This window comes from Salmo trutta, chromosome 2, assembly GCF_901001165.1.
Source record: "Salmo trutta chromosome 2, fSalTru1.1, whole genome shotgun sequence".
NCBI lineage: Eukaryota > Metazoa > Chordata > Actinopteri > Salmoniformes > Salmonidae > Salmo > Salmo trutta.
The window spans coordinates 67831613-67857618 of record NC_042958.1 but is presented as its reverse complement, the minus strand read 5'-3'; the positions used below and the strand labels follow the sequence as shown (position 1 = coordinate 67857618).

At 41.4% G+C, this 26006-nt stretch overlaps 2 protein-coding genes and 1 long non-coding RNA gene across 3 annotated transcripts; 2 read left to right on the top strand and 1 right to left on the bottom strand.

Moving 5' to 3' along the window:
* Positions 1-3590: 3590 nt before the first annotated feature.
* Positions 3591-4631, bottom strand: ccr10 (chemokine (C-C motif) receptor 10). Its single transcript, XM_029715285.1, has one exon. The coding sequence runs from the start codon at positions 4629-4631 to the stop codon at positions 3591-3593; it is 1041 nt and encodes a 346-aa protein (XP_029571145.1).
* Positions 4632-5456: 825 nt separating this feature from the next.
* On the top strand, positions 5457-11798 carry LOC115161425 (uncharacterized). The gene is made up of 2 exons (XR_003869255.1): positions 5457-5731; positions 11507-11798. It is a non-coding gene; the product is annotated as an uncharacterized LOC115161425 (long non-coding RNA).
* A 3458-nt stretch (positions 11799-15256) lies between these two features.
* On the top strand, positions 15257-18131 carry LOC115161417 (receptor activity-modifying protein 1). Its single transcript, XM_029712392.1, has 4 exons — positions 15257-15412; positions 15891-15944; positions 16329-16479; positions 17453-18131. The coding sequence occupies exons 1-4, from the start codon at positions 15376-15378 to the stop codon at positions 17697-17699; spliced, it is 489 nt and encodes a 162-aa protein (XP_029568252.1). The 5' UTR covers positions 15257-15375; the 3' UTR covers positions 17700-18131.
* The last annotated feature ends 7875 nt before the right edge of the window (positions 18132-26006 follow it).

The following is a 26006-nucleotide window of genomic DNA, read 5'->3' as shown; positions in this document are numbered from 1 at the left end:
TTCTCATCGACGGGGCTGCAGTGGAGCAGGTTGAGAGCTTCAAGTTCCTTGGTGTCCACATCACCAAAAAACTAACATGGTCCAAGCACACGAAGACAGTCGTGAAGAGGGCACGACAAAACCTATTCCCCCTCAGGAGACTGAAAAGATTTGGTATGGATCCTCAAAAGGGTCTACAGCTGCACCATCGAGAGCATGCTGACTGGTTCGTTCACTCCCTGGTATGGCAACTGCTCGGCCTCCGACCGCAAGGCACTACAGAGGGTAGTGCGAACGGCCCAGTAAATCACTGGGGACAAGCTTCCTGCCATCTAGGACCTCTATACCAGGCGGTGTCAGAGGAAAGCCCTAAAAATTGTCAAAGACTCCAGCCACCCTAGTCATAGACTGTTCTCTCTGCTACCACATGGCAAGCGGTACCGGAGCGCCAAGTCTAGGTCCAAGAGGCTTCTAAACAGCTTCTACCCCCAAGCCATAAGATTCCTGAACATCTAGTCAAATGGCTACCCAAACTATTTGCAGTGCCCCTCTCACCCCCTCTTTACACCACTGCTACTCTCTGTTGTCATCTATGCATAGTCACTTTAATAACTCTACCTACATGTACATACTACCTCAACTAACCGGTGCCCCCACACATTGACTCTGTATTGGTACCCCCCTGTATATAGTCTCGCTATTGTTATTTTACTGCTGTTCTTTAATTTCTTGTTACTTTTCTCTTATTCTTATCTGTATTTTTTTGAAACTGCTTTGTTGGTTAGGGGCTTATAAGTAAGCATTTCACTGTAAGGTCTACACCTGTTGTATTCGGCGCGTGTGACGAATAAAATTTGATTTGATGGATGGAAAGTCATTTTTTTATATATATACTTAATGGAAAATAATGGATAGCTAATGAAAAATAATGGATAGCTAATTGAAAATAAAAAATACCTTTCTGAATTATGAAGCCTTTATGTGATTTTTTTCAATACATAAATGCTTGAAAAAATCTCAAAATGTGACGTTAGCTACCAAATAAGTTGTTTTCGGCAAATTATCCAACAACTACAAAAACGCCATTCCTTGCCCAATGGGCTGAACAGGTGTAATGAACGCGTGTAAAAATGCCCATAAGTTCAAATCACCTGTCAACACTCACTGGACAGGTTAATAAATCACGTGTACAAAAAAATTACATTTGACACTTGAAACAAGCAAGGGAAGAATTATAATTTCAAGTGTTAAGACTTGTTCCGGGTAAACGATTTGAAACTCTTGTACTTCCATACTAATACTATGTCAAATAAGCTTTTAATTTGACATGTCAAATAACACAGTTTAATTGTAGAATGTTGTGTTGGACCGAAACTTCTGGCGTTGCTAGCTAGCACCAATACAACCAGCCTGAAAACAATGACCTGTAGAAACTGCAGTCATTTTCATAATTCTTAGCAGTGTTTTAGGAATCCTTGTCAGTAAGTATTAGCTAGGTAGCCACTTGTTGTTCGCCTATTGAAATTGAAGTTCAGTTCATGAAAATAAATAGCTAGCCAGCTACTACACCGTGTTACCCAAAGCTAACGTTATAAGCAGTCAGCTAGCTTCATGAGGATCGACCGGACCAGGTTATGTGTTGTGAAGCTAGCCACAATAAGGATTAGGCAAAAAAAATGTTTTTCAATTTGCGGTTTGCTTTCAAAATAAAAGTACGTCTGAAAGTAATGCAGAAGGTTACAATTGGTGGAATCATGCCATATTTTGACTAGATAATGTTAAACAAGGTTGGAATGTGAAGCAATGAAATGGGGTATCAGTCTACTAGGGGACACCCACAAAACACAACTGTGAAGAGTTTACGCAAACATTAGCGTTGTAGCGTTATCGCCGGACTGTGACTATGACACCTCCCCAGTCAGCCTATTGTGTGCATTGACGTTCATATTGCACTGTACATGCTTTACCTAAGGATTGGGGCTCAATGACATGGAGTATCAGTCTAGTCAATACCCAAGATATTTTTTTCCCAACGTCCTTCTCAGAGTTATCAGACTCCAAAACATCCAGGTTGTATTGTTTTCCCTCTGGAATAGTGTTCAGTACACATATGTTGACAATACATGTGGCTCAATTCATAGTTGTTTCAGTCCCACAATAAGAGCTACAACGCTAATGTTCTCTGGGTGTCCCTGAGTAGTCTGATAACCCATGTCATTGATCCACAATCCATAGGTAAGGCTGTACAGTGAAATAAGCATGCCCCAAATGCAATTCTAAAGTCTAATACATACAGTGTGATTTCAACAGATTTTTGTCGAATTAACAAATTGTCTTTTGTTGATTTTATATAACATTCCAACCTCGTTTAGCATGATCTATTCAATGATGGCATAATTCTACTATTTGTATTCATTTGTGTCGCTTTCAATTACATACTTTTACTTTGAAGGCTAACAGCAAAGTCCACTATTGTGGCCAATCCTTATTGTGGCTAGCTTCACATCGATGGGTCCGACCACCATTAATGAAATAACAACTGTCTTATAAATTAGGGTTATTTTAGATGATGACAGGCTGGTTGTATTGGTGCTAGCTAGCTACCTCAGAAGTTGCGGTCCAACACAACATTCTACAATTAAAGTGTGTTATTTGACGTTATCAAATTAAAAACTTATTTAACGTGTCAAATTGTGTTTTTTGACACGCGAAGACCCAAACGGCGTTCCATACTTAAGCAGCTAGCATGTTTAGAGTAGTTGCCTTGGTAACTAAACAAACAGACTTGCTGGTTTATCAAACAAAACCAATCAGTCCTAGATTGCTGTTATGAAAATCGAAATCAACAATGTCAATAATGTTTTCAATTCGAATTTTGCTTTCAAAACCAGCTCAAACAAAGAACATGTAAGAATCAACTATAGCCATTGAATTCTACCGTGCTGTGTTATAGCGAAATAGAATGCCCTTGAAGCCAATCAGAAACAAGTATTCAACAACGCCATGCTATACATTTTGTTAAAACAGTTGGCCTTAAAGACACCATAACTACATGATTCTATAATATATGAGGAATATATCTGTCTATATTGCACTTGTTTGAACATATCTTCGCATAATACTTATTTCAGACATGTTCCATCAACCATTGGACATTAAATTGGCATTAATAATAGGTACATTAACAACCTTGTGTTGTAAAATTGTAGTACATACATGCATACTATATTTAGTATTTTTAGTATTAGTGTATGTACTATTTTCAAAATGATATGTTTCTGTTACAAAGATAAGTGAGGCAAAGATGAATGGGGTGATGCTTTAAAAAATAGAAATTCAGGCCAATATATCACATGAAGCATATTCATATTTTTAAATTTTTTATAGCATAATTTCAGGTAGAGCTGTCACAAGTGGAAACATACAGTCACAGTCCTACAAGCACTGCTTGATTACAGTAATACACAATTAATGCACATAAGATATATTATAAAAGTGGACACCATAGTGAAATACAATTGAATAGAATCAGTTATCCATTAATGCAAATCTTAATATGAATTATAAAAGTGAGTCCTGATAAGGATCGCACAAGCTATACAAAGATTGGTTTAGACCGGTTTGGTTTTGAAGACAGTGGACTGAAGCAGGCCATCTGAGGGCAGGGTAGGCCTACTAGGGAAGAGAAACACCTTGGTCGGGCCAGAGAGGTGGCTTGCTGTTGGAGGCTGATATTTGACGCTGTGTGCCAGGGTGTCGGGGGGTAGGAGCAGAGGTGAGGTGGGCGGCAGGGGGGAGAGGGTGGTTAAGCCCAGGGAGGAGGGTGACCTCGAGGTACAGCTCTCCAGATGAGGCCCAGACACGGCCCAGCACAGGCAGCCAACGCCGTGGAGCAGCTTCAGAACGTCGCTCCTGAAGCGGACACCCACCAGGGCATAGAGGAGGGGGTTGAGACAGCAGCGGGTATATGCCAGGGTGCAAGTCACGTACTCCCTCAGCAGTGTGGCAGCCCACTGATCGCAAGTCTGTCTGGCAGCCCCTGGCCCTGCCACCTTGAGGGAGAGCACCACGGTGTAGGGTAGTTGGAAGAGCAGGAAGACGGCCACCAGCACCACCATCAGCCTCAGGGTCCGCTGGCGCCGCCAGCCCCCCTGCCCCCGCCCCTCACACAGCAGTCGGCCAATCAGCGAGTAGCAGGCTACCATGACAAGGAAGGGCAGGCAGAAGCCGGCAATCTGGGCGCAGCGGGTGGCCGTCTTGACCCGCCAGCTCTCCTCCACCCATACGTTCATGCCGCAGTGTGCCTCCCCCTCCTGTTCACTTTCCACCCCGGAGAAGAGGATCTCGGGCAGGCTAAGGAGCAGGGCGGTTAGCCACACGCCCAGCGATGTCAGCTTGCCAACCGTTAGCATGCGGCTACGTAGCCTCAGCACCTCCTGGGTCCGAGCCACCACCATGTAGCGGTCTACGCTAATGCAGGCTAACAGCAGCAGCCCGCTGTAGGTGTTGACAGCGTAGCTAGCATGCGTTGCCTTGCACAGGGCATTGCCGAAGGCCCAGTGGCCCAGGAGGGTGTCCCCAGCCTGGATGGGCAGGGTAAGGAGTAGGAGGAGGTCGGCTAGGGCCAGCTGGAAGAGGAAGATGTCAGTCATGGAGCGGAGACGCAGGCGGCGGTAGAGAACAAAGGTGGCGATGACCAGGGAGTTGCCGAGCAGGCCCAGGAGAAAAACCAGGAGGAAGACACAGGTCTGGAAGACCTTGATGGTCAGCTGTTGCTCGCTGGCTTCGCAACGCTCAATGAGCTTGTAGCCTCTGGTGGAAGTGTCATTGTAGTCAAAGTAGTCCCCTGTCACCAGGCTGTGATCGTAATCCATGTCAAAAAAGCTTGTGAGATCCATATCTGGGTAACATAATGACAAATCAGTCACAGCAGCACAGAGAGTTAGCCTATCCATAAGCTTTGTAGGCTATTGATATTTGTAAGATAATGTCAAGTTGAGGCTTGTGAGAGATAGGATTTACACCTTGGTATTCAGGTCTAACTTCCACACATTAAAAAAAAGAAGTTAGGATTCATCTTCAAATGGGTTATGCTGTGTAACCCATTTGAAGATGTGACAACTTAGTCCAACTACAAGTCCTTTCGAGTACATATTTCTTCTACATCTTACAAATGTGTGTTTGCATAATCAAATTAAGCAAATAAACAAATGAGTCATTATGCATATATATCAATACAAATTTGTCCCAAAGAGTTGAGTGCTGTTTTCTATCCGTACCATTGACAACTTAGGTAAGTTACCATTCTCACACACTTGTCCATAGGCCGTAGCGACACAAAGCCATAGGGACACTGTATTGTGTACACAGATATGGCCCCACAAATATACTGTAAATATTCCTATTTCAATACCCTAGAGCTGAAACATTGTCACGAACACCCTGATAATTTTGTGTGGTTTGAGTAAGCAGCCTTATATTTCAGTCATAAGAGAATAGGTTGCGTGCCACCAGCTGCAGTTCGTTGGTGAAAGGGAAACCGTGGGTTGACTAAATGTATAGAAATCAGTCACTGTCGCGTGCTAAAAGTCTATAAATTTGCTTTCTGCCACCACCAGGTTCCATGACACCTCTGATACATGTACCTGATAACTGAAATTAGCTGTGTTTTAGTTGTAGATAAGAAATATTATTTATTGCATTCATGACTTTAGCTTTTAGTGGAAACGGGCATAGTCGACTTCAAAGAAAGGTAAGGGGAAACTGAGAGCAAATTGTGACAAGAATAATCAACTTTTTTATTGAAAAACTAATGGCTGGTTTGTTGTTGTAGAATTGTTTTGTTTGTGAATTAGAATTGAGACATTGAGATTGAATCAAGAGGATAAGATTATCTATATCCTAACATTAACTCAATAAACATGTATTTGCTCCACCTGATTTGTACTTTACTTTTTTAAACTTAAAATTAGGATGCTTACAAAGTGTGTTATTAAACAGATTAAGAGGATTTATTATTACACCCTTAAACATTATGCTGGATGTTCACTGCTGTCAAATAAACTCTGAGTCAAGGGCCTAAGGGGCAAATCCTAACTTCCTCTTTAGTGAAACTTTCATGTACGGTAGTCCCACATTCACGTCAATGCATGGCTAAGTGAAAACTCGATTTAAGTGGAAGATTTTTCAGAATCTCCCCCAAGTGTGCATGATTGAACTTCAATTAAGAAGTAGCCTACTTCAATTTAGCCTATGTATTACTCAATGTATTGATATTATGTCCACCTGTTTTGCAACAAATGCAACGTTATACTAATCTACTAACTGTTCTAATATCAATTTAGATAGTACAGTTTAAAATTGTTGTAAAAAGTCAGACTTAAAAAGAATTGAACTAATTCAATTATCAAATAAAATCAATGAATCAATCAAATTCATTCTAACTTTAACAATCCATAGCTGTTACGTTGGCAGCTGAGTGAATTTGGTACTAAAACAATAACCCTCCTCAAGTCTATGGATTAGTCAGACAATGAAGCGTACTGGAGAATCAACCACACTACCTTCTTTCATAGTTGTAAAGGTGTGACCATAATCATCACTACTTTTGCATGCACTCGAATAACAGCAAGGATTATCAACAAATATATTTACGATATTAATGATAATACTAATAATAAGTGCTTTTCAAAGTAAGAGTAATGTGATATTATTTTGTCACACAAATATCCCACGGAACACTTGGTACGTTTATTGTATTACATCTCGTAACTTTTTCCTAAATACTTACTTATTTCTGCAGAACGATGCATGTATTTAAAGATTACATTACCCATAAAGATAATCAACTATATTTGAACAATGTAATACCCATTTCTTAGTTTCCATTCATTTAAAAACTTACTTCTGCTGTCTACAGTGACAGACATGTCCTGAAGCCCTCCTCTGTAGCAGTGACTTGTTTGGGAGATGTCAATCTCTAGGACACACACCTTTACCATATGTTCGTCTTTAGCCTATCAAAGAAGATGTTGCTGACCCCATGCACCTCAAACTTTTCATGACACTGAAGACATGCACCACAATGTCAGCAAAAAGGATGTTTGTCATTCAAATTTGTTTTTTGGGGGTCAAAAGTTGCTTGGCAAAGGTTATTTCCTCAATTGGTTGCGTATGGTTATGCTATTATTCATATATTTACAGTAGCAATCTAGATTCATCTTTATGATTTTACAATCTATTTTAGACATAATTGCACAAAATAGTACTATTGTTAACTCAATTCAGAAACTCTTATTATGTTTATCATTTTTATATCCAGCAGAAATGTAAAAGATAAGCATGATGAAAAATTCTATAAACATTCATTAAAGCTTATGGTTACTTATAAGTGCCTATAGAAATATGTGTTATAATGTATGTATAATGTAGGTGGCTCACAACAACGTATATTTTTTATTGTTTGTTGTATAGTGTTTAAGGTCTGTGGTCATGTTTAGGTCACACTGGTTTAACTTGGTGCACTGGGGTTGAGGGTTTAGAGTGCATGGGAAGTTTAGGACATGGGTGTTACCTGGTAGTTGTGATCATGACAGTTCACAACCTTTCGCTAATCTGCCTGACCCCTATGAACAGTGTTCCCCTAAGGGAACACCCTAAGGGCAAATCTTACACTGAACTATGCAAGTGATAGAATATACAGTAAGCAACTCTATGGGCAAAAATTGGTTGAGTCAACATCGAGCCAGATTTACTAAATATTTGCCTGGTTTGGAGCCATTTTTTTAGTAAGGTATAAAACCCCCAAATAAACTGTTTTGATTTACGCTTTACCTTAATTACCTTTATCTGAACTTTCATTTTATACCAATGTTCAATTCCCTGTTGCAAAAAACATGCAGACCTTAGTTCATCAGTTTGTACTGTTTTTGTCACATTTTAACCCTGTTTTAACCACAAATCAACAACAGGGTTTCAAAGCTTGTTTTATTTCAAGTTGAATTAAAGTTTTTTTTTTACAGCTATTCAAATGTCAACAGCAGAAAATGTTATCTGATGTTTTTGTCCGATAAAATGGATAGAAGATGATTTGTGCACCTCAAAATTTCCCACGGGAGCTGTGCACCAAATTCACCACTGCACTGAAATACATAATTACCATGCCCGCTACTTTACTGCAGGGGCATAGAACAGCAAGCTAATGTTTCACTACTGCAGCTTGCCATTTGCTGATAGGGTTAGACACCAAAGTGTTGTTTGTCTTTTTTTTTTTTAGCAAATGAGAAATGTTTTTCAAGTTCACCGAGATGTGAGATGTGGTTTCTCGTTAGGCTCTGGCCCCACTGATTTGTTTTCTCTACCTCCCTTGTTTTTTTTCTGTACTCTGTGGTTGTCTAGTTGATGGGAACCAACGAACGACCTTCATTTGGTCTACAAGCTGTTTTGAATGCCAATCTTACCTACATGTATTGTTTACTCCAAATGTCAATGTCTCTGAATGACTAAAGGGATATTTTACTCAAAAACATTGTTGAATATTTTGTTAATCAGTGCAATGTTAATATGGTCCCAAAACATGGTGCATGTCAGCAGTAAGGTTTCAAGATAGAGCACTTTCATAAAAAACGTTTTGCATCATCATCACACTTTTTGGTTTGTACTTGTTACGTTCGTCTGAAGGATGAGACCAAGGTGCAGCGTGGTAGGCGAACATTTTTTCCTTTATTAAATGAACACCGTCAAAACAACAAAATACAAAAGAAACGAACGAAAAGTTCTGCAGGCTTCAAAGCAGCTATACAAAAACAAGATCCCACAAAAACCCAGTGGGAAAAGGCTGCCTAAATATGATCCCCAATTAGAGACAATGAAAGACAGCTACCTCTGATTGGGAACCATATCAGGACAACATAGAAATACAAATCATAGAAATATATAATCTAGAATGCCCACCCAAATCACACCCCGACCTAACCAAATAGAGAAATAAAAAGGCTCTCTACGGTCAGGGCGTGACAGTACCCCCCCCCCCCCCCAAAGGTGCGGACTCCGGACGTAAAACCTGACTCAATAGGGGAGGGCCCGGGTGGGCATCTAGCCTCGGTGGCGGCTCCGGTGCGGGATGTAGACCCCGCTCTGCTCGCGGATCCGCCATCCTTGGTGGCGACTCTCTTTCATGGGTCTTCGCCGAAAGCTCCGGACCGTGGATCGTCGCCGGAGGACCCGGACCGCGGATCGTCGCTGGAAGCTCCGGACCGTGGATCATCGCCGGAGGGACCGGATCGTCGCCGGAGGCTCTGGACCGCGGACCGCCGCCGGAGACTCTGGACCGCGGACCGCCGCCGGAGACTCTGGACCGCAGACCGCCGCCGGAGACTCTGGACCGCGGACCGCCGCCGGAGACTCTGGACCGCGGACCACCGCCGGAGACTCTGGACCGCGGACCGCAGCCGGAGACTCTGGACCGCGGACCGCCGCCGGAGACTCTGGACCGCGGACCGCCACCGGAGACTCTGGTCCGCGGACCGCCGCCGTAGACTCCGTGCCATGGATCGTCACTACAGGCTCTGGGCCATTGATCATCACTGGAGTCTTCGTGCCATGGATTATCACTGGAGGCTCCGTGCCATGGATAATCACTACAGGCTCCGGGCCATGGATCATCACTGGAGGCTTCGTGCCATGGATTATCACTGGAGGCCGAGTGCGTGGAACTGGCACAACACGTCCTGGCTGGATACCCACTTTAGCTCGGTAAGTGTGGAGAGCTGGCACAGGACGCACTGGGCTGTGAAGGCGCACTGGAGGCATAGTGCGTAGAGCCAGCGCAGGATACACTGGGCCGTGGAGGCGGACTGGAGGTCTGGAGCGTAGAGCTGGCACAACGTGTCCTGGCTGAATACCCCCTGTAGCACGGCAAGTGCGGGGAGCTGGCACAGGCCGCACTGGGTTGTGCTGGCGAACTGGGGATACCGTGCGTAGAGCTGGCGCAGGATATCCTGGGCCGAGGAGACGCACTGGAGACTAGGACCGCTGAGCCGGAACAATCCATCCTGGCTGAATGCCCACTCTAGCACGGCAAATGCGGGGCGCAGGCACAGAGCGCACCGGGCTATGAATGCGCACTGTATCTCCAGTGCGCATCACCGCATAACACGGTGCCTGACTGGTCACACGCTCCCCACAGTAAGCACGGGGAGTTGGCTTAGGTCTAAACCCTGACTCCGCCAATCTCCCTGTGTGCCCCCCCCAAATTTGCCCTGCTAATTCCTCGTATCGTCGCCGTACCTCTCTTGCTGCCTCTAATTCCTCCTTTGGACGGCGATACTCCCCAATCTGCGTCCAGGGCCCTTTGCCGTCCAGGATCTCCTCCCATGTCCACTCCTCCTGGCCACGCTGCTTGGTCCGTTTTTGGCGGGATCTTCTGTTATGTTCTTCTGAAGGATGAGACCAAGGTGCAGCGTGGTAGGCGAACATTTTTTCCTTTATTAAATGAACACCATCAAAACAACAAAATACAAAAGAAACTAATGAAAAGTTCTGCAGGCTTCAAAGCAGCTATACAAAAACAAGATCCCACAAAAACCCAGTGGGAAAAGGCTGCCTAAATATGATCCCCAATCAGAGACAACGAAAGACAGCTGCCTCTGATTGGGAACCATATCAGGCCAACATAGAAATACAAAACATATAAATATATAATCTACAATGCCCACCCAAATCACACCCTGACCTAACGAAATAGAGAAATAAAATGGCTCTCTACGGTCAGGACGTGACAGTACTGAAAGTGCTCTCTTTTGGAAACTTTACTGCTATGAATTTACTATTTATTCAGGGTCTCAGGAGTAATGCACCTGCATTCTTAAACTCTTGATGAGGAGATGGTCAAACTTACCCATTGGTCAGACTCAAACCTATAATTTATCCCACCCCAATACACTATGTTTGATGTTAACTACCTCACTGTAGAGCAACATACCACATCAGTCATTACACCCTTATGAGTTCTCCTATGCAGGAAGTAGACACAATGACGCCACTTGCTATGCACCCTTAACTGTCTTTCCAGGCCCTCCTTTTCGAGAGGGGTTCCTAAACAATGTCTTACAACGTTGACTGACTCAACCTGCTCCTGAGTGCCAGAGTGCTGTTGTGTTTCCTGCGAATGCAGACAAAGGCGTAGACTGTGCCCACACTGAACTCTCCTGACATCCTGCAAGTTAAGGCCCCTTGGCCTACAATTTCTGCGCCCCGCGGAAATCTAGTTAACATGTGTCTGTTTAAGCTAGTGATATCTGTTTTTTTGCATGGGCTGCATCTCAATCCACCTCATGCGCCAATATTCGCCCTTCCTCATCTGCGGTGAAAGGTGGCAGAGATGTGTTTGTCAGACCATGAGACATCACAACAATCGGTCTTCTCACATAAACGTGTGTAGCGTCCGAACGGTTTGGCCTACAAACTATCATGACCACCCTACTGAAAGATGAGACTCACGAACACAATGTTCTCTGTTTTGCTCTAGGATGCCAACAAGCCTCACAAGACTCGTCTTAGGTCCCCTGTACCAGGTAAAAAAAATTATGGAAGTATATATGGAGATAGTTTAGTGCCTAAAATAAGGGAATAAATACATATCTAATTTTTTTTAAGAGTTTCCTTTCTTATATTGCTCAGCTATAGGACAGACACTTCAGAACAAACTTCCTTTCGATTTTTTGTGGGACTATCTGTTGTCCATGTAGTGAATCTGTTATTCAATGCGTTTCTATTGGCTAATAGCAGTAATGCCAAATTCCATGTTTCATCCAATAAAATAAAAAAATAAAAATAAATGATACCTTAAGGGATCTTAAAATTCATAATCAAATTGCAAAATAATCTTTGGTATGACCAGCTTAAAAAAAATGTATGGTCCCTTCTGCGTAAAGTATTAACCTCCATTACACGTCTTTCAAGTGTAACTAAGTAGTTCTGCTTATTAATTTTCAGTGGTCGTGTATTAATGTTTAACATTGTTTTATGTATTAAACAATTTGCCATTTTAGCCCACCTTAGCAGGCACTGTTGAGCACAGTGCTCATTCTCTTGCAGTAACTGGAGGTAGAGCTGTAATTATTACATGATGCTGCTTTAGCCTCTGTCATTAAGAGTGGGGCACATGACCTTGTTGATGGTGGGAATAGCTTGTCTCATTATTTTGATATCCGTTCACCATGATCAATTGCACCTCATAGCACATCAAACTGCTTAGTACTATTTTAGAAACAGAGTTTTCTTTCTTCAAACTAGCATACAACATTGTGCAAAAGTATACTCAAATCTAAAAATGTTGAATTACACACAATCCTCTAAAAACAGAGCCAAGTGGCACTATTAAGAATTTATAACTTGCACAAATGTAATAATTATCAGCACAATACAGATAAAGTGTTTTTTACTCAAATATCAATGTGTCTGACTACTACGTTATTATTTTAAGTAAATACTTAAAACAAGTAAGAAGTAAGTAAGAACAACTTATTTAATAATAGTTATATTGACTTTAAAATATATAATTATCATTAACTGTAAAAGCTCAATACCTTCAGATTAGCACAACACAAATTTATATTTACTCAATAACTTTATTTGTTAACAGTACTCAAAAATATTTAGTGATAAGAAATCTTATTGATATGAGTTAATTCCACATTTATGACTTGAGTTCAACTGCCCATTGGAGATGTCTGAGTAGCCACTACTCAATTTCTTTAATGCCTTAGGCATTTACTTTTTATAGGGTGGAAAGTAAGTTACTGTGAATATTCACAGTAACTTACAGTGCCTTCAGAAAGTATTCAAGCCCCTTGACTTATTCTACACACAGTACCCCATAATGACAAAGTGAAAACATGTTTTTTTTTATGTTTGCAAATGTATTGAAAATGAAATACAGAAATATCTAATTTACATAAGTATTCACACCACTGAGTCAATACATGGTAGAATCATCTTTGGCAGCGATTACAGCCCTGAGTCTTTCTGGGTAAGTCTAAGAGTTTTTTACACCTGGATTGTACAATATTTGTCCATTATTCATTTCAAAATTCTTCAACCTCTGTTGAATTGGTTGCTAATCATTGTTAGACAACCATTTTCAAGGCTTGCCATAGATTTTAGTCAAAACTGTAACTCGGCGACTCAGGAACATTCACTGTCTTCTTGCTAAGCAACTCCAGTGTGAGAGTGAGTCAATGCAACTTATTATGTGACTTGTTAAGCAAATTTTGACTCCTGATTTTGTGTGTGTGTGCGTGTGCAAGCATACTATACGTGCATCCATTTGCATGTGAGTGAGTGTACGCCCCAGCAGTGCATGCATGTTTGCCTGGTTGTGTTGTTCTTGTATGTTTTAATTGTGTTTGTTTTAACAAGCACGGCTATCTTTCATGTCCATCCAACTTCCTGTTTCCATTGGGCGAGTCGTCTTCTGAGCCGTTGAACGTAGGGGAAATCTCTCAAGAGCCCTGGCAATCAGACGGCAGGAAACTAGCCCGAGTGGCTCCTACGCCCAAATGGACCACGTAGCAACTGGCTCTCGTCACACATTCTGGTGCACTAGCAGAATGATGCAGACACGCACACCCACGCACGCACATGTGGACACACACACACTCCCGCACTCGCAAAGGCTGACACACACACACAGACACACACACATTTTTGCCTTTTGAAATGATATCCCTAAAACTGCAATTTTTTATTTTCCTTACTTTGTACTGTGACTCCGATTAAAATAATGTTGACCCAGTATAGAGCACCGTAGAGTAACAGCTTTCAAAATTGCTATATTTGTTCCCACAAGTGTATACAAATCGTTTATTCACTGTGGATTATCTGATTCAAGAGAGGCCTGTCTCTCTAAAGCAAGGGGAGCAAAGTATGGGCCGTGGGCCGTATCCGGCCCGACGGGCCATCAATCCGGCCCACGAGACATTAAATAAAAAAAATATATAATAATATACACTACCGTTCAAAAGTTTGGAGTCATTTAGCAATGTCCTTGTTTTTGAAAGAAAAGCAAAATTTTGGTCCATTAAAATAACCTCAAATTGATCAGAAATACAGTGTAGACATTGTTAATGTTGTAAATGACTATTGTAGCTGGAAACGGCAGATTCTTTATGGAATATCTACATAGGAACACAGAGGCCCATTATCAGCAACCATCACTCTTGTGTTCCAATGGCACGCTGTGTTAGCTAATCCAAGTTTATCATTTTAAAAGGCTAATTGATCATGAGAAAACCCTTTTGAAATTATGTTAGCACAGCTGAAAACTGTTGTTCTGATTAAAGAAGCAATAAAACTTGCCTTCTTTAGACTAATTGAGTATCTAGAGCATCAGCATTTGTGGGTTCGATTACAGGCTCAAAATGGCTAGAAACAAAGAACTTTTCTGAAACTTATCAGTCTATTCTTGTTCAGAGAAATTAAGGCTATTCCATGCGAGAAATTGCCAAGAAACTGAAGATCTCATACAATGCTGTGTACTACTCCCTTCACAGAACAGCGCAAACTGGCTCTAACCAGAATAGAAAGAGGAGTGGGAGGCCCCGGTGCACAACTGAGCAAGAGGACAAGTACATTAGAATGTCTAGTTTGAGAAACAGACACCTCACAAGTCCTCAACTGGCAGTTTCATTAAACAGTACCCGCAAAACCCCAGTCTCAACGTCAACAGTGAAGAGGCGACTCCGGGATGTTAGCCTTCTAGTCAGAGTTGCAAAGAAAAAGCCATATCTCAGATTGGCAATAAAAAGAAAAGATTAAGATGGGCAAAAGAACAGACACTGGACAGAGGAATTCTTCCTAGAAGGCCAGCATCCCAGAGTTGCCTCTTCACTGTTGACGTTGAAACTGGGGTTTTGAGGGTACTATTTAATGAAGCTGCCAGTAAGGAGTCAGAGGGGAGTGGATGTGGGAAGGGTTAAAAACGGAGATTGCTATGTGCATTTAGAGCAGGGGTGGGCAAACTTTTTGGGCAAACTTCTTGGTGTAGGTTAAAGTTGCCCCTAAACGCTGGTCTTGGGTCAGCTTTGCATTTCCCCTGCTAATGGTTAAGGTTGGGATTGAGGAAGGGGAAGCGTATCATAGATCTGTACCTAGGGGAAATGCCACCCCAAAGTCGGTGACCATCGAGCCATGGAATCAACATCAACAGAACAGTAGGATGTTACGTCAGCACTTTTCTGTGAACAATGGCTGGAAAAACATGGGTGGGCTTAGGTCTCGCCCTTTACCCACTCCTGTTCATTTCAGAGGAGAACAGCGTATTGACACTCTTGGCTGCTACTCACTGGTCCTTGAGTTGAATTTGGCTCTGAGGCTCTCCAGTGTCCTCTCTCCACCATGATCTTCCTACTGCTCTTCCCTGTCCTCGTCTTAGGTATGTATCCTATGGTAACACTTTACTGAAAGTTAACAGGCATGTTCAAGCCCTCATAATGTGTTATGTATTTTTATGTGGCTAATATACTGTATGGGGAGCTGTTATTTAGTCAAAATCATTATAAGAAGATCATAAGACATTATAAAGGGGTCAAGCATGCTTATGACAAGTCTTACAATACATTATTGATGTATTATAATGTTTTAAACCTTTTGCTATTAAGTGTCTGTTGTCTGGGTGGTGTGTGAGTGATAAGACAAGACTTCTGATATAATGTTATTGGTGGTTTCTTGTTGCTGCTTCTTCTTGTTGCGTAGCTGCCTTGTCACAGGGGTGTAATCAAAGGTGTAATTAAGCCAAACTCTGTATGTTAGTGGGAGTAAGAAGACATACTTGAAGGCATATTTGACCACACATGACAATGCACTACCACGTTCTTTTAACACAATAATGTTAAACACCTCTTAATTTCCAGGTGAAATTCAATTACAAAGCAATGTCTCATCCAATGTAACGTTTGAAGATAACGGTAAGTGCTCAAATGATCTTTAATGCATTTTACTTACCTTTGAAAAATAATAGTACCTAATACAAATGCATGATGCATCTTCCTAATCAATTTGTATTGTATTGTACCTTGCGGTTTGATTTTTTTCCCAAATCAACAGTTCAAATACACAAATATATATATATATATATATATTTTTTAAAACACATTATTTGATAAGGTACTAGGTGTCAGAATGTGACACACTTCTATCCTTTCACCCTGGCCAGATAGTGTCAGCCCAACATTGCAACAATACTGTATACATACCTGATTTCATCTATGCATAGGTAATAAAATGGATAGGTGGATTATAAATGTGTCATGATGGTGTAAGATATATATTCTCTCTGGTTGTACCCCTAGAAAGTTTTCAGGAGCAGGACCATGTCCATGTTTTTAGCCACTGCAATGAGGACCTCCTGGGGAAATACAGCTTAATGTGCTGGGATCAGTTTCACTCTGAAATGAAAGACATCAACAAGGAACTCTGGTGTGAATGGGACCAAGTCATCAGGTATACCTAAATGTTGCTTTCTGACTAAATGTTACTTTCAAACATTATATGCTTACTACTCTTTGACCCTATTTACACTTAGTATTAAAATGCGATCTACATCCAGAATACAGAACCAAATAACTAAAATGCATGTTAATACCAAATGTGATCAGATCTGGTTCATTTTTACATTACATATATAGTTCCATCGCAAATTCATTGTTTGACTTCCTGTTTTAGATGTAATCTACATCACCATTATTGGTTGAATCACATCAAACTGTTAGATTATTGGTTCAATCTCCTTACATTAGTTATAACTGGTTAAAACAACCTGCACAGACTTTACTACTTACAATGATCTCTTCGGTTCCATTGGTGCTGAAGTAGTTTCATACTTGGACTCATAGAACAAATAGTTTTATCTCTATACTTGGACCTCTCTCGTTAGACCTCTTCCTCTTTCAACGTAAACAGTAACAGCACATGGAGTTACATGAAATAGAATAGTTGAATGAAGTGCCTCTAAAGCAGGGCCAGAGGAAAAGCATTCAGTCACTTTGTCGGCAAGTAATCATTAGTTGACAGTGGGCGAGAGGAACACACTTGGTACGGTGCTTCCTTTGGCAGGCTCGATGATGATAGATACTTCCCAGCTCCACTTTGAGAGAGATGTAGCATGCAGTAGAGGGTGTGTAGAGGCTATACACACTCTGCAACACACAGGGGCTCGCACACAGGCAGGCACACAGGCAGGTGTGCATGCACACTCTCTTTACCATTCTTCAACTTTCAAATATTACGACAATTACCATGATAGCAGCAATATCTGATAATACATAACCAATTTAATCTTGCTCAAAAAAATAAAGAATAACTCAAGTCTCCAATAGTCTTCATTGAGTGAAAACCTATAATTACTGTAAAATGTATTAGCTAACGGAGTTACTCTGCATTTACTGTAAAACTTGACTTGATCTCTTCACGGCAGACCATACAATGAGCTGACCAAATGTATCGAGAGCCTGACCACCTACTTAGGATGCTACTTCCCGAACCAAGTGGTGCAAGACTTCTTCATCCAGATCCATTCCAGCTTCTTCCAGGCATGTCCGGAGGAGGAGGAGTTGTTTCCTGATGCCCCCTCCGGTGTTGTGCTCGCCCTTACCCTCGTTCCAGTCAGTCTCATCCCCATCCTGGTTTTCCTAGTGGTCTGGAAGAGCAAGATCTGTGACTAAGCTGGACATGTTGAATATGTGCTGTTTGAATGTGTCTTAGGTCCCTTCCTGAAACAGCCCCCTAACAATAATTCCCTCTATTTTCTTATAATGTGTTTATTTTTTAAAATATTTGAATTGTATGTATATTAACATTGTTTCTATTTGTATATTTGTAATGTTGCAAAATACATGTATTTCTTTCACAAAAAATTATTATAATTGTATCTATTTTGAAACAACCCCATGTCAATATATTTATATTGTAATACTGTATAAGGGCAATAAGTACCTACAATTAATTTACTGTAGATGGTCTGTAGTCATATTTACTTTTTACTATCTGTAATTTAAGCCACTGGGGTTGCTCTTCAAAAGGGGTCCCCCACATTTAGCTGTCATGTACACTGAAATAAAACTAAACCACAAAATAAATGGACAGAAATAATATCCACAACAGTCCCATAGTATAAAAGTGAAAAGGGGGCCGGATATCAAGTGCAACTACAGGGACAACGTGTTTTCTGGACCCTTTTTTGACCCTCCCTTAATCCCAGTGTCACTATAGCTCGTGCTATACCTATACATTGTCTTCCCTTGGTCTCCTGCTTGGAGGTTCTAGGGAATGATACAGAGAAGGTATATAGCAGCCATTAACACTGAATCAATCTTTCAGAACACTGTTTGTTTACCTTATGCATGAGAGTGAATGCGTGGCAGATACATTGTAGTATCACCAGACCTGGGTCATACATGTGAGTCAAATACTTGAGATGCACTTGATTGAGTTTACAATGCGACCAATGGAATAGTCCCAAAAGAGCAAACCCCAGGCTTAATCAAATGAAAGTATTTGACCCAGGTCCGGTAATTAGGTCAGAGGTCAGCTTCAGCCAGCCCAATTTCCTACTGAACCCCCCTGGGTGACTGTCATATAGTCAGTGAATAATATAACATACTGTGCTCAGCCAACCAAACCTGCTATTGGTCTGTTGGAGTGTTCATTGTGTGCTGCTAAATATCTCTGTTGGAGCACTGCCTAACACTGGGAATCAATGAAGTGCATGCAACTCAATCATGTCATACAGCCAGTTGTTGATACCCAAGATCTTTAGGCAGTAGTCCAGTCCTGGATCGGGACTTCTAGTGCTGTGGTACCTGCACAAACTAGCCTTTTATTACACTATAATTTAGTGCAATAGCAAATGCACCTTTACTTTCAATGCTAAGCCTACTGTTGTATGATGTTTCCTGTGCTGGTGTGGTTGTGAAGAGGCGAGTATATCAAGTAACTTCAGTTACAGAGAGGGGTAACTTATTATTTGAATAATCAAGAAGCTAGTTCTCATCGTTTTTCTGAATGAATGCACCATGGGCCAATCCAGTTGCATTGTCGAGAGAGAGAAAGATTAAGTGGTTGTTTGAATAACGATAGCCTTGTTAACTTTCACATAGTTATTAGTTCAGTGGGGAAATGCGGATTGCTTGGAACAGGGCAAATTCTTTTGGGTGATTAAACCTTAGAGAAAGAGCATTCTCTCTCTTATCTAAACTCACCGTTTCACCCACTGTTGTGGTTGGACGCACTGCTGACAGTCAGCCGTTTGACATTTCACAGTTGTACGGTGAGGCTGTGTCGAGATGGCATATGGCGCCACCTACCGTCTCAAAGCTGTGAAGAGGACCCCAGTCAACTGTACGCAGTTTGGTACAGTATACACATACAGGTAACTGCCAAAATAAAGGAAACACCAACATAACGTGTCTTGGGGCATCGGGCCATCCACCACAAGACAGAACAGCTTCAATGCACAATGGCATATAGTCTACAAGTGTCTGGAACTCTATTGGAGGGCTGTGACACTTCTTCCGTGAGAAATTCCATAAATTGGTGTTTTGTTGACGGTGGTGGAAAACGCTATACAAGGCTCTGCTCCAGAATCTCCCGTAAGTCTTCAATTGGGTTGGGATCTGGTGACTGAGACGAACATGGCATATTATTATTCATTATTAATTATATATTTTTTTTATTAAAAAAATTTCATTTTCATGCTCATCAAACCATTCAGTGTCCACTCATGCCCTGTGGTTGGGGGGCATTATCATCCTATGGGGGCATTGCCATGCTAGCCAAAATTGCCAAAATATTGATGGGATGTTAATTGCTTAATTAACTCAGGAACCACACCTGTGTGAAAGCCCCTGCTGTCAATCTACTTTGTATCCCTCATTTACTCAAGACTTTCCATTATTTTGGCAGTTATCTGTACATATTTCATTCTACCAAGTTTCAACTACAAATACAAATAGTTTGTCATTGTTGGAGTAAGTTTTGGGTCTACTGTATTAACATGTATTTTTCTCAATTTTAATTTATTATTTTATTATAATGATGAAAATGCAAGAAAAGGAAACATGTCAAATAAGATAAAAGTATATTTGAATGTAGATACCTTTGGTTATGCCCACCATGGATGAAATCTCCATATCTTACATAAGTATAACTGACTTACTAAATATCTTAAACCCAAACTATGATTTCCTACATGTATAACATGGAGTGTAAATGAGGATGTCAGTGTAAAACACACTAAATACACTAGCTTACAGAGAAAAATAACAGAGAAACCAAATACCAGTCCACAAGCAAGTCCCCCTGTCCTGTTTAAGGGAGAGCCATGGGGGGTAATAAACAGCATTATAAATGTCTCACACCTCCAAACTGGACCATTCACTGTAACATTAGTCTGAGGTACCTTTAACTGTCTACAAGTGTCACATCCTGACGTTAGAAAGCTGTTATTTTCTATGGTAGAGTAGGTCAGGGCGTGACAGGGGGGTTTTCTAGTTTAGTTTTTCGATGTTGTCAGGTTCTAGTTTTGTATTTCTATGTTGGGTTTTGTTTGGGATGATCTCCAATTAGAGGAAGCTGGTCCTCGTTGTCTCTAATTGGAGATCATACTTAAGTAGGGTTTTTTCCACCTGGGTTTTGTGGGAGATTGTTTTTGAGTATGGGTATGTTAACGCTGCGTCACAGTTTGTTGTTGGTATTCAGTTTATTTATATGTATTGCATAGTTTCACAGTGTAAATAAAATGTGGAACGACACACACGCTGCACTTTGGTCCGCTCCTTCCTACGGCAACCGTGACAACAAGGATCTTCTGTTTCCCCTCCAGTTTGTGGATGTTTATTCACAGATCCCTCTATATTTATTGAATATTTCTCCATATGTACTGAATATCTATCCCTTCAACACAATATGAAGACAGAACCAAAGACCGAACCAACACACGGTAAGTGATGTTTTCTTGTGGGCCTGCAAGCACTACAAGATAGACCTACATGCTGAAGTATAGGCTACTGTTAACATGACTGTTCCTGATACTTCTCCTGTATCTGCAATTAATATACAGTTGAAGACTGGAAGTTTACATACACCTTAGCCAAATACATTTAAACTCAGTTTTTCACAATTCCTGACATTTAATCCTAGTAAAAAGTCTCTGTTTTAGGTCAGTTAGGATCACCACTTTATTTTAAGAATGTGAAATGTCAGAATAATAGTAGAGAATGATTTATTTCAGCTTTTATTTCTTTCATCACATTCCCAGTGGGTCAGAAGTTTACATACACTCAATTAGTATTTGGTAGCATTGCCTTTAAAATGTTTAACTTGGGTCAAACGTTTTGGGTAGCCTTCCACAAGCTTCCCACAATAAGTTGGGTGAATTTTGGCCCATTCCTCCTGACAGAGCTGGTGTAACTGAGTCAGGTTTGTAGGCCTCCTTGCTTGCACATTTTTACTGTTCTGCCCACATTTTCTATGGGATTGAGGTCAGGGCGTTGTGATGGCAACACCAATACCTTGACTTTGTTGTCCTTAATCCATTTCGCCACAACTTTGGAGGTATGCATGGGGTCATTGTCCATTTGGAAGGCCCATTTGCGACCAAGCTTTAACTTCCTGACTGATATCTTGATGTTTCTTCAATATATCCACATAATTTTCCTCCCTCATGATGCCATCTATTTTGAAGTGCACCAGTCCCTCCTGCAGCAAAGCACCCCCACAACATTATGCTGCCACCCTTGTGCTTCACGGTTGGGATGGTGTTTTTTGGCTTGCAAGCCTCCCCTTTTTTCCTCCAAACATAACGATGGTCATTATGGCCAAACAGTTCTATTTGTTTCATCAGACCAGAGGATATTTCTCCAAAAAGTACGATCTTTGTCCCCATGTACAGTTGCAAACCGTAGTCTGGCTTTTTTAAGGCAGTTTTGGAGCAGTGGCTTCTTCCTTGCTGAGTGGCCTTTCAGTTTGTCGATATAGGACTCATTTGATTGTGGATATATAGATACTTTTGTACCAGTTTCCTCCAGCATCTTCACAAGGTCCTTTTCTGTTCTGGGATTGATTTGCACTTTTCGCTCCAAAGTACGTTCATCTCTAGGAGACAGAACGCATCTCCTTCCTGAGCGGTATGACGGCTGCGTGGTCCCATGGTGTTTATGCTTGCGTACTGTTTGTACAGATGAACGTGGTACCTTCAGGTGTTTGGAAATTGCTCCCAAGCATGAACCAGACTTGGCTGATTTCTTTTGATTTTCCCATGATGTCAAGCAAAGAGGCACTGAGTTTGAAGGTAGGCCTTGAAATGCATCCACAGGTACACCTCCAATTGACTCAAATTATGTCAATTAGTCTATCAGAAGCTTCTAAAGCCATGATATAATTTTCTGGAATTTTCCAAGCTGTTTAAAGGCAGTCAACTTAGTGTATGTAAACTTCTGACCCACTGGAATTGTGATGCAGTGAAATAATCTGTCTGTAAACAATTGTTGGAAAAATTACTTGTGTCATGCACAAAGTAGATGTCCTAACCGACTTTCCAAAACTATAGTTTGTTAACAAGAAATGTGTGGAGTGGTTGAAAAACGAGTTTTAATGACTCCAACTTAAGTGTATGCAAACTTCCGACTTCAACTGTATATATCATACAGAGAATACAATGCCGTGCTTACAACTGCTATAGGACATAGTGAAACATCACTAAGGTTAAATCTGTAGACCACAACGTTTGAAGCACCAGACATTGTCAGCAATACTTGTCCGACATAAAACAATGGAAAAAATAGGCCTTGAGTTCAGTGGTTTTGGCTATGAACAAAAATAGTATTTTTTTCAAATATGATTGTCAGATGTATATACAGTGCCTTCGGAAAGTATTTAGACCCCTTGACTTTTTCCACATTTTGTTACGTTACAGCCTTAGAACTGAAATGTCACATTTACATAAGTATTCAGACCATTTACTCAGTACTTTGTTGAAGCACCTTTGGTAGCGACTACAGCCTCGAGTCTTCTTGGGTATGACGCTATAAGCTTGGCACACCTGTATTTCGGAGTTTCTCCTATTCTTCTCTACAGATCCTCTCAAACTCTGTCAGGTTGGATGGGGAGTGTTGCTGCACAGCTATTTTCAGGTCTCTCCAGATATATTAGATTGGGTTCAAGTCCGGGCTCTGGCTGGGCCACTTAAGGACATTCAGAGACTTGTCCTGAAGCCACGCCTGCGTTGACTTGGCTGTGTGCTTAGGGTCATTGTCATGTTGGAAGGTGAACCTTTGCCCCAGTCTGAGGTCTTGAGTGCTCTGGAGCAGGTTTTCATCAAGGATCTCTCTGTACTTTGCTCTGTTCATCTTTGCCTCGATCCTGACTAGTTTCCCAGTCCCTGATGCTGAAAAACATCCCCCACAGCGTGATGCAGCCACCTCTATGCTTCACCGTAGGGATGGTGCCAGGTTTCCTCCAGATGTGACGCTTGGCATTCAGGCCAAAGTGTTCAATCTTGGTTTCATCAGACCAGAGGATCTTGTTTCTCATGGAGTGAGTGTTTAGGTGCCTTTTGGCAAACTCCAACGGGTTGTCAAATCAAATCACATTTTATTTGTCACATACACATGTTTAGCAGATGTTATTGTGGGTGCAGTGAAATGCTTGTTTCTAGCTCCAACAGTGCAGTAATATCTAACAATAACACAACAATGCACACAATACAGACAAATCTAAAGTAAAGGAATGGGATTGAGAATATATAAATGTTTGGGTGAGCAATGTCAGAACGGCATAGACTAAGATACAGTAGGGTAGAATACAGTGTATATACATACAGTATGAGATGAGTAATGCAAAATATGTAAACATTATTAAAGTGACTAGTGTTCCGTTTTTTTGAAGTGGCCAATGATTTCAAGTCTATGTATATAGGGCAGCAGCCACTAATTTGCTAGTGATGGCTATTTAACAGTCTGAGGGCCTTGAGATGGAAGCTGTTTTTCAGTCTCGGTCCCACCTTTGATGCACCTGCACTGACCTCGTCTTCTGGATGATAGCGGGGTGAAGAAGCAGTGGCTCGGGTAGTTGTTGTCCTTGATCTTTTTGGCCTTCCTGTGACATTGGGTGCTGTAGGTGTCCTGGAGGGCAGGTAGTTTGTCCCCGGGGACGCGTTGGGCAGACCGCACCACCCTCTGGAGAGACCTGCAGTTGTGGGCAGTGTAGTTGGCGTACAAGGCGGTGATACAGCCGACAGGATGCCACATTTCTTCAGCCTCCTGAGATTGAAGAAGCTCTGTTGCGCCTTCTTCACCACACTGTCTGTATGAGTTGACCATTTCAGTTTGTCAGTGATGTGTATGCGGAGGAACTTGAAGCTTTTCACCTTCTCCACTGCAGTCCCGTCGATGCTCCCTCTGCTGTTTCCTGAAGTCCACGATCAGTTCCTTTATTTTGTTGAAGTTGGGTGAGAGGTCATTTTCCTGGCACCACACTCCCAGTGCGCTCACCTCCTCCCTGTAGGCTGTCTCATCATTGCTGGTAATCAGGCCTACTACTGTTGTGTTGTCTGCAAACTTGATGATTGAGTTGGAGGCGTTCATGGCCACGCAATCATGGGTGAACAGGGAGTACAGGAGGGGTCTGAGCACTCATCCTTGTGGGGCCCCAGTGTTGATGATCAGCAGTGGTGTTTCCTACCTTCACCACCTGGGGGGTGACCCGTCAGGAAGTCCAGGACCCAATTGCACACGGCGGAGTTCAAACCCAGGGCCTCGAGCTTGATGATGAGCTTGATGATGAGCTTGGAGGGTACTATGGTGTTAAATGCTGAGCTATAGTCAATGAAAAGCATTCTTACATAGGTATTCTGTAACGCAGGTCAACTAATGTTGAATACTTATTGTTACTAAACGAGCTAGAATGGAACGTGAAGAGCTACAGCCATTCCTTGGAAGAAAAACAAATTTTCAAATTGTTGAGAAGTTGTATTAAACTGAACTAAAAAGAGAACTGGATATTAACCCTCACTTATCTATACGAACGTGCTGTGAAGGGATTGAGGGAAAGATTGATGCCAGGATTTGGTGAGTTTTCGTATGGAGAACGACCTGCTAGCGATTAGGCTAGCTAAGCTATTGCTAGCATTTTGTGCGTGTTCATACTGAACCCAGCATATGCACAAGCCGTTAACATTTAGGCTAGCTCAGCTATCGATCAATTGAAAAAGAAAACGTTAGCGATCATGCTAATCATGCATGGCAAACTGTTTTAGTTTTCATACTTTCAAAAAAGTGATTAGCTAGTATCATAATCCATTTTGTTATACTTATGTTTCAGATTACTTTATAAGAAATGACATGTAGGTGTAAGCACTAGTACTTTTCATTTGCATGGGCTAGTCTATTCAGTCCACATGAGCCTGGTGCTGTAGTTGTGTAAAGAACTTTGCATTGCTCAGGCTAGTTATTGTTCAGTCCAGGTGATCCTGGTGCTGTAGTTATAATGTAGAGCATTTTGACAAAGTTTTATTTTCTTAGTCCTGTAAGAGATTAAAGCTAAGCACAATATTAATGGTTATATGAAAGGTACTCATGGTGTGTATATATATATTGTGTGATCCTGTTTGTAAAATAGGTCAGGTTTTTTGAGTATGGATTCAGTTCCACCAAGGATGGCGAGCCACCCGAACCCAGGACATCAATAAGAATATTTGCATGCGACGATATATTTTCATTGGAGAACACTGAATTTGCACTGCCATACTATGGTGTAGTATTTTTCTTGCAAGGCATCATTGCATCATACATTGCAGTGGGATTGTTATAAGTACATTCTACACTTAGTGTTTATTGATAGGCACAGTAACTCACAATTGATTCCATGTTAGTATTTGTGAATTGGGTTGTGTTTTTCTGTGAATTCATGTTTATTGTATTGCTATTGAACTTTGACCATTGAAATCTGAGAGACCCTCAGATTAAGATAGAGTT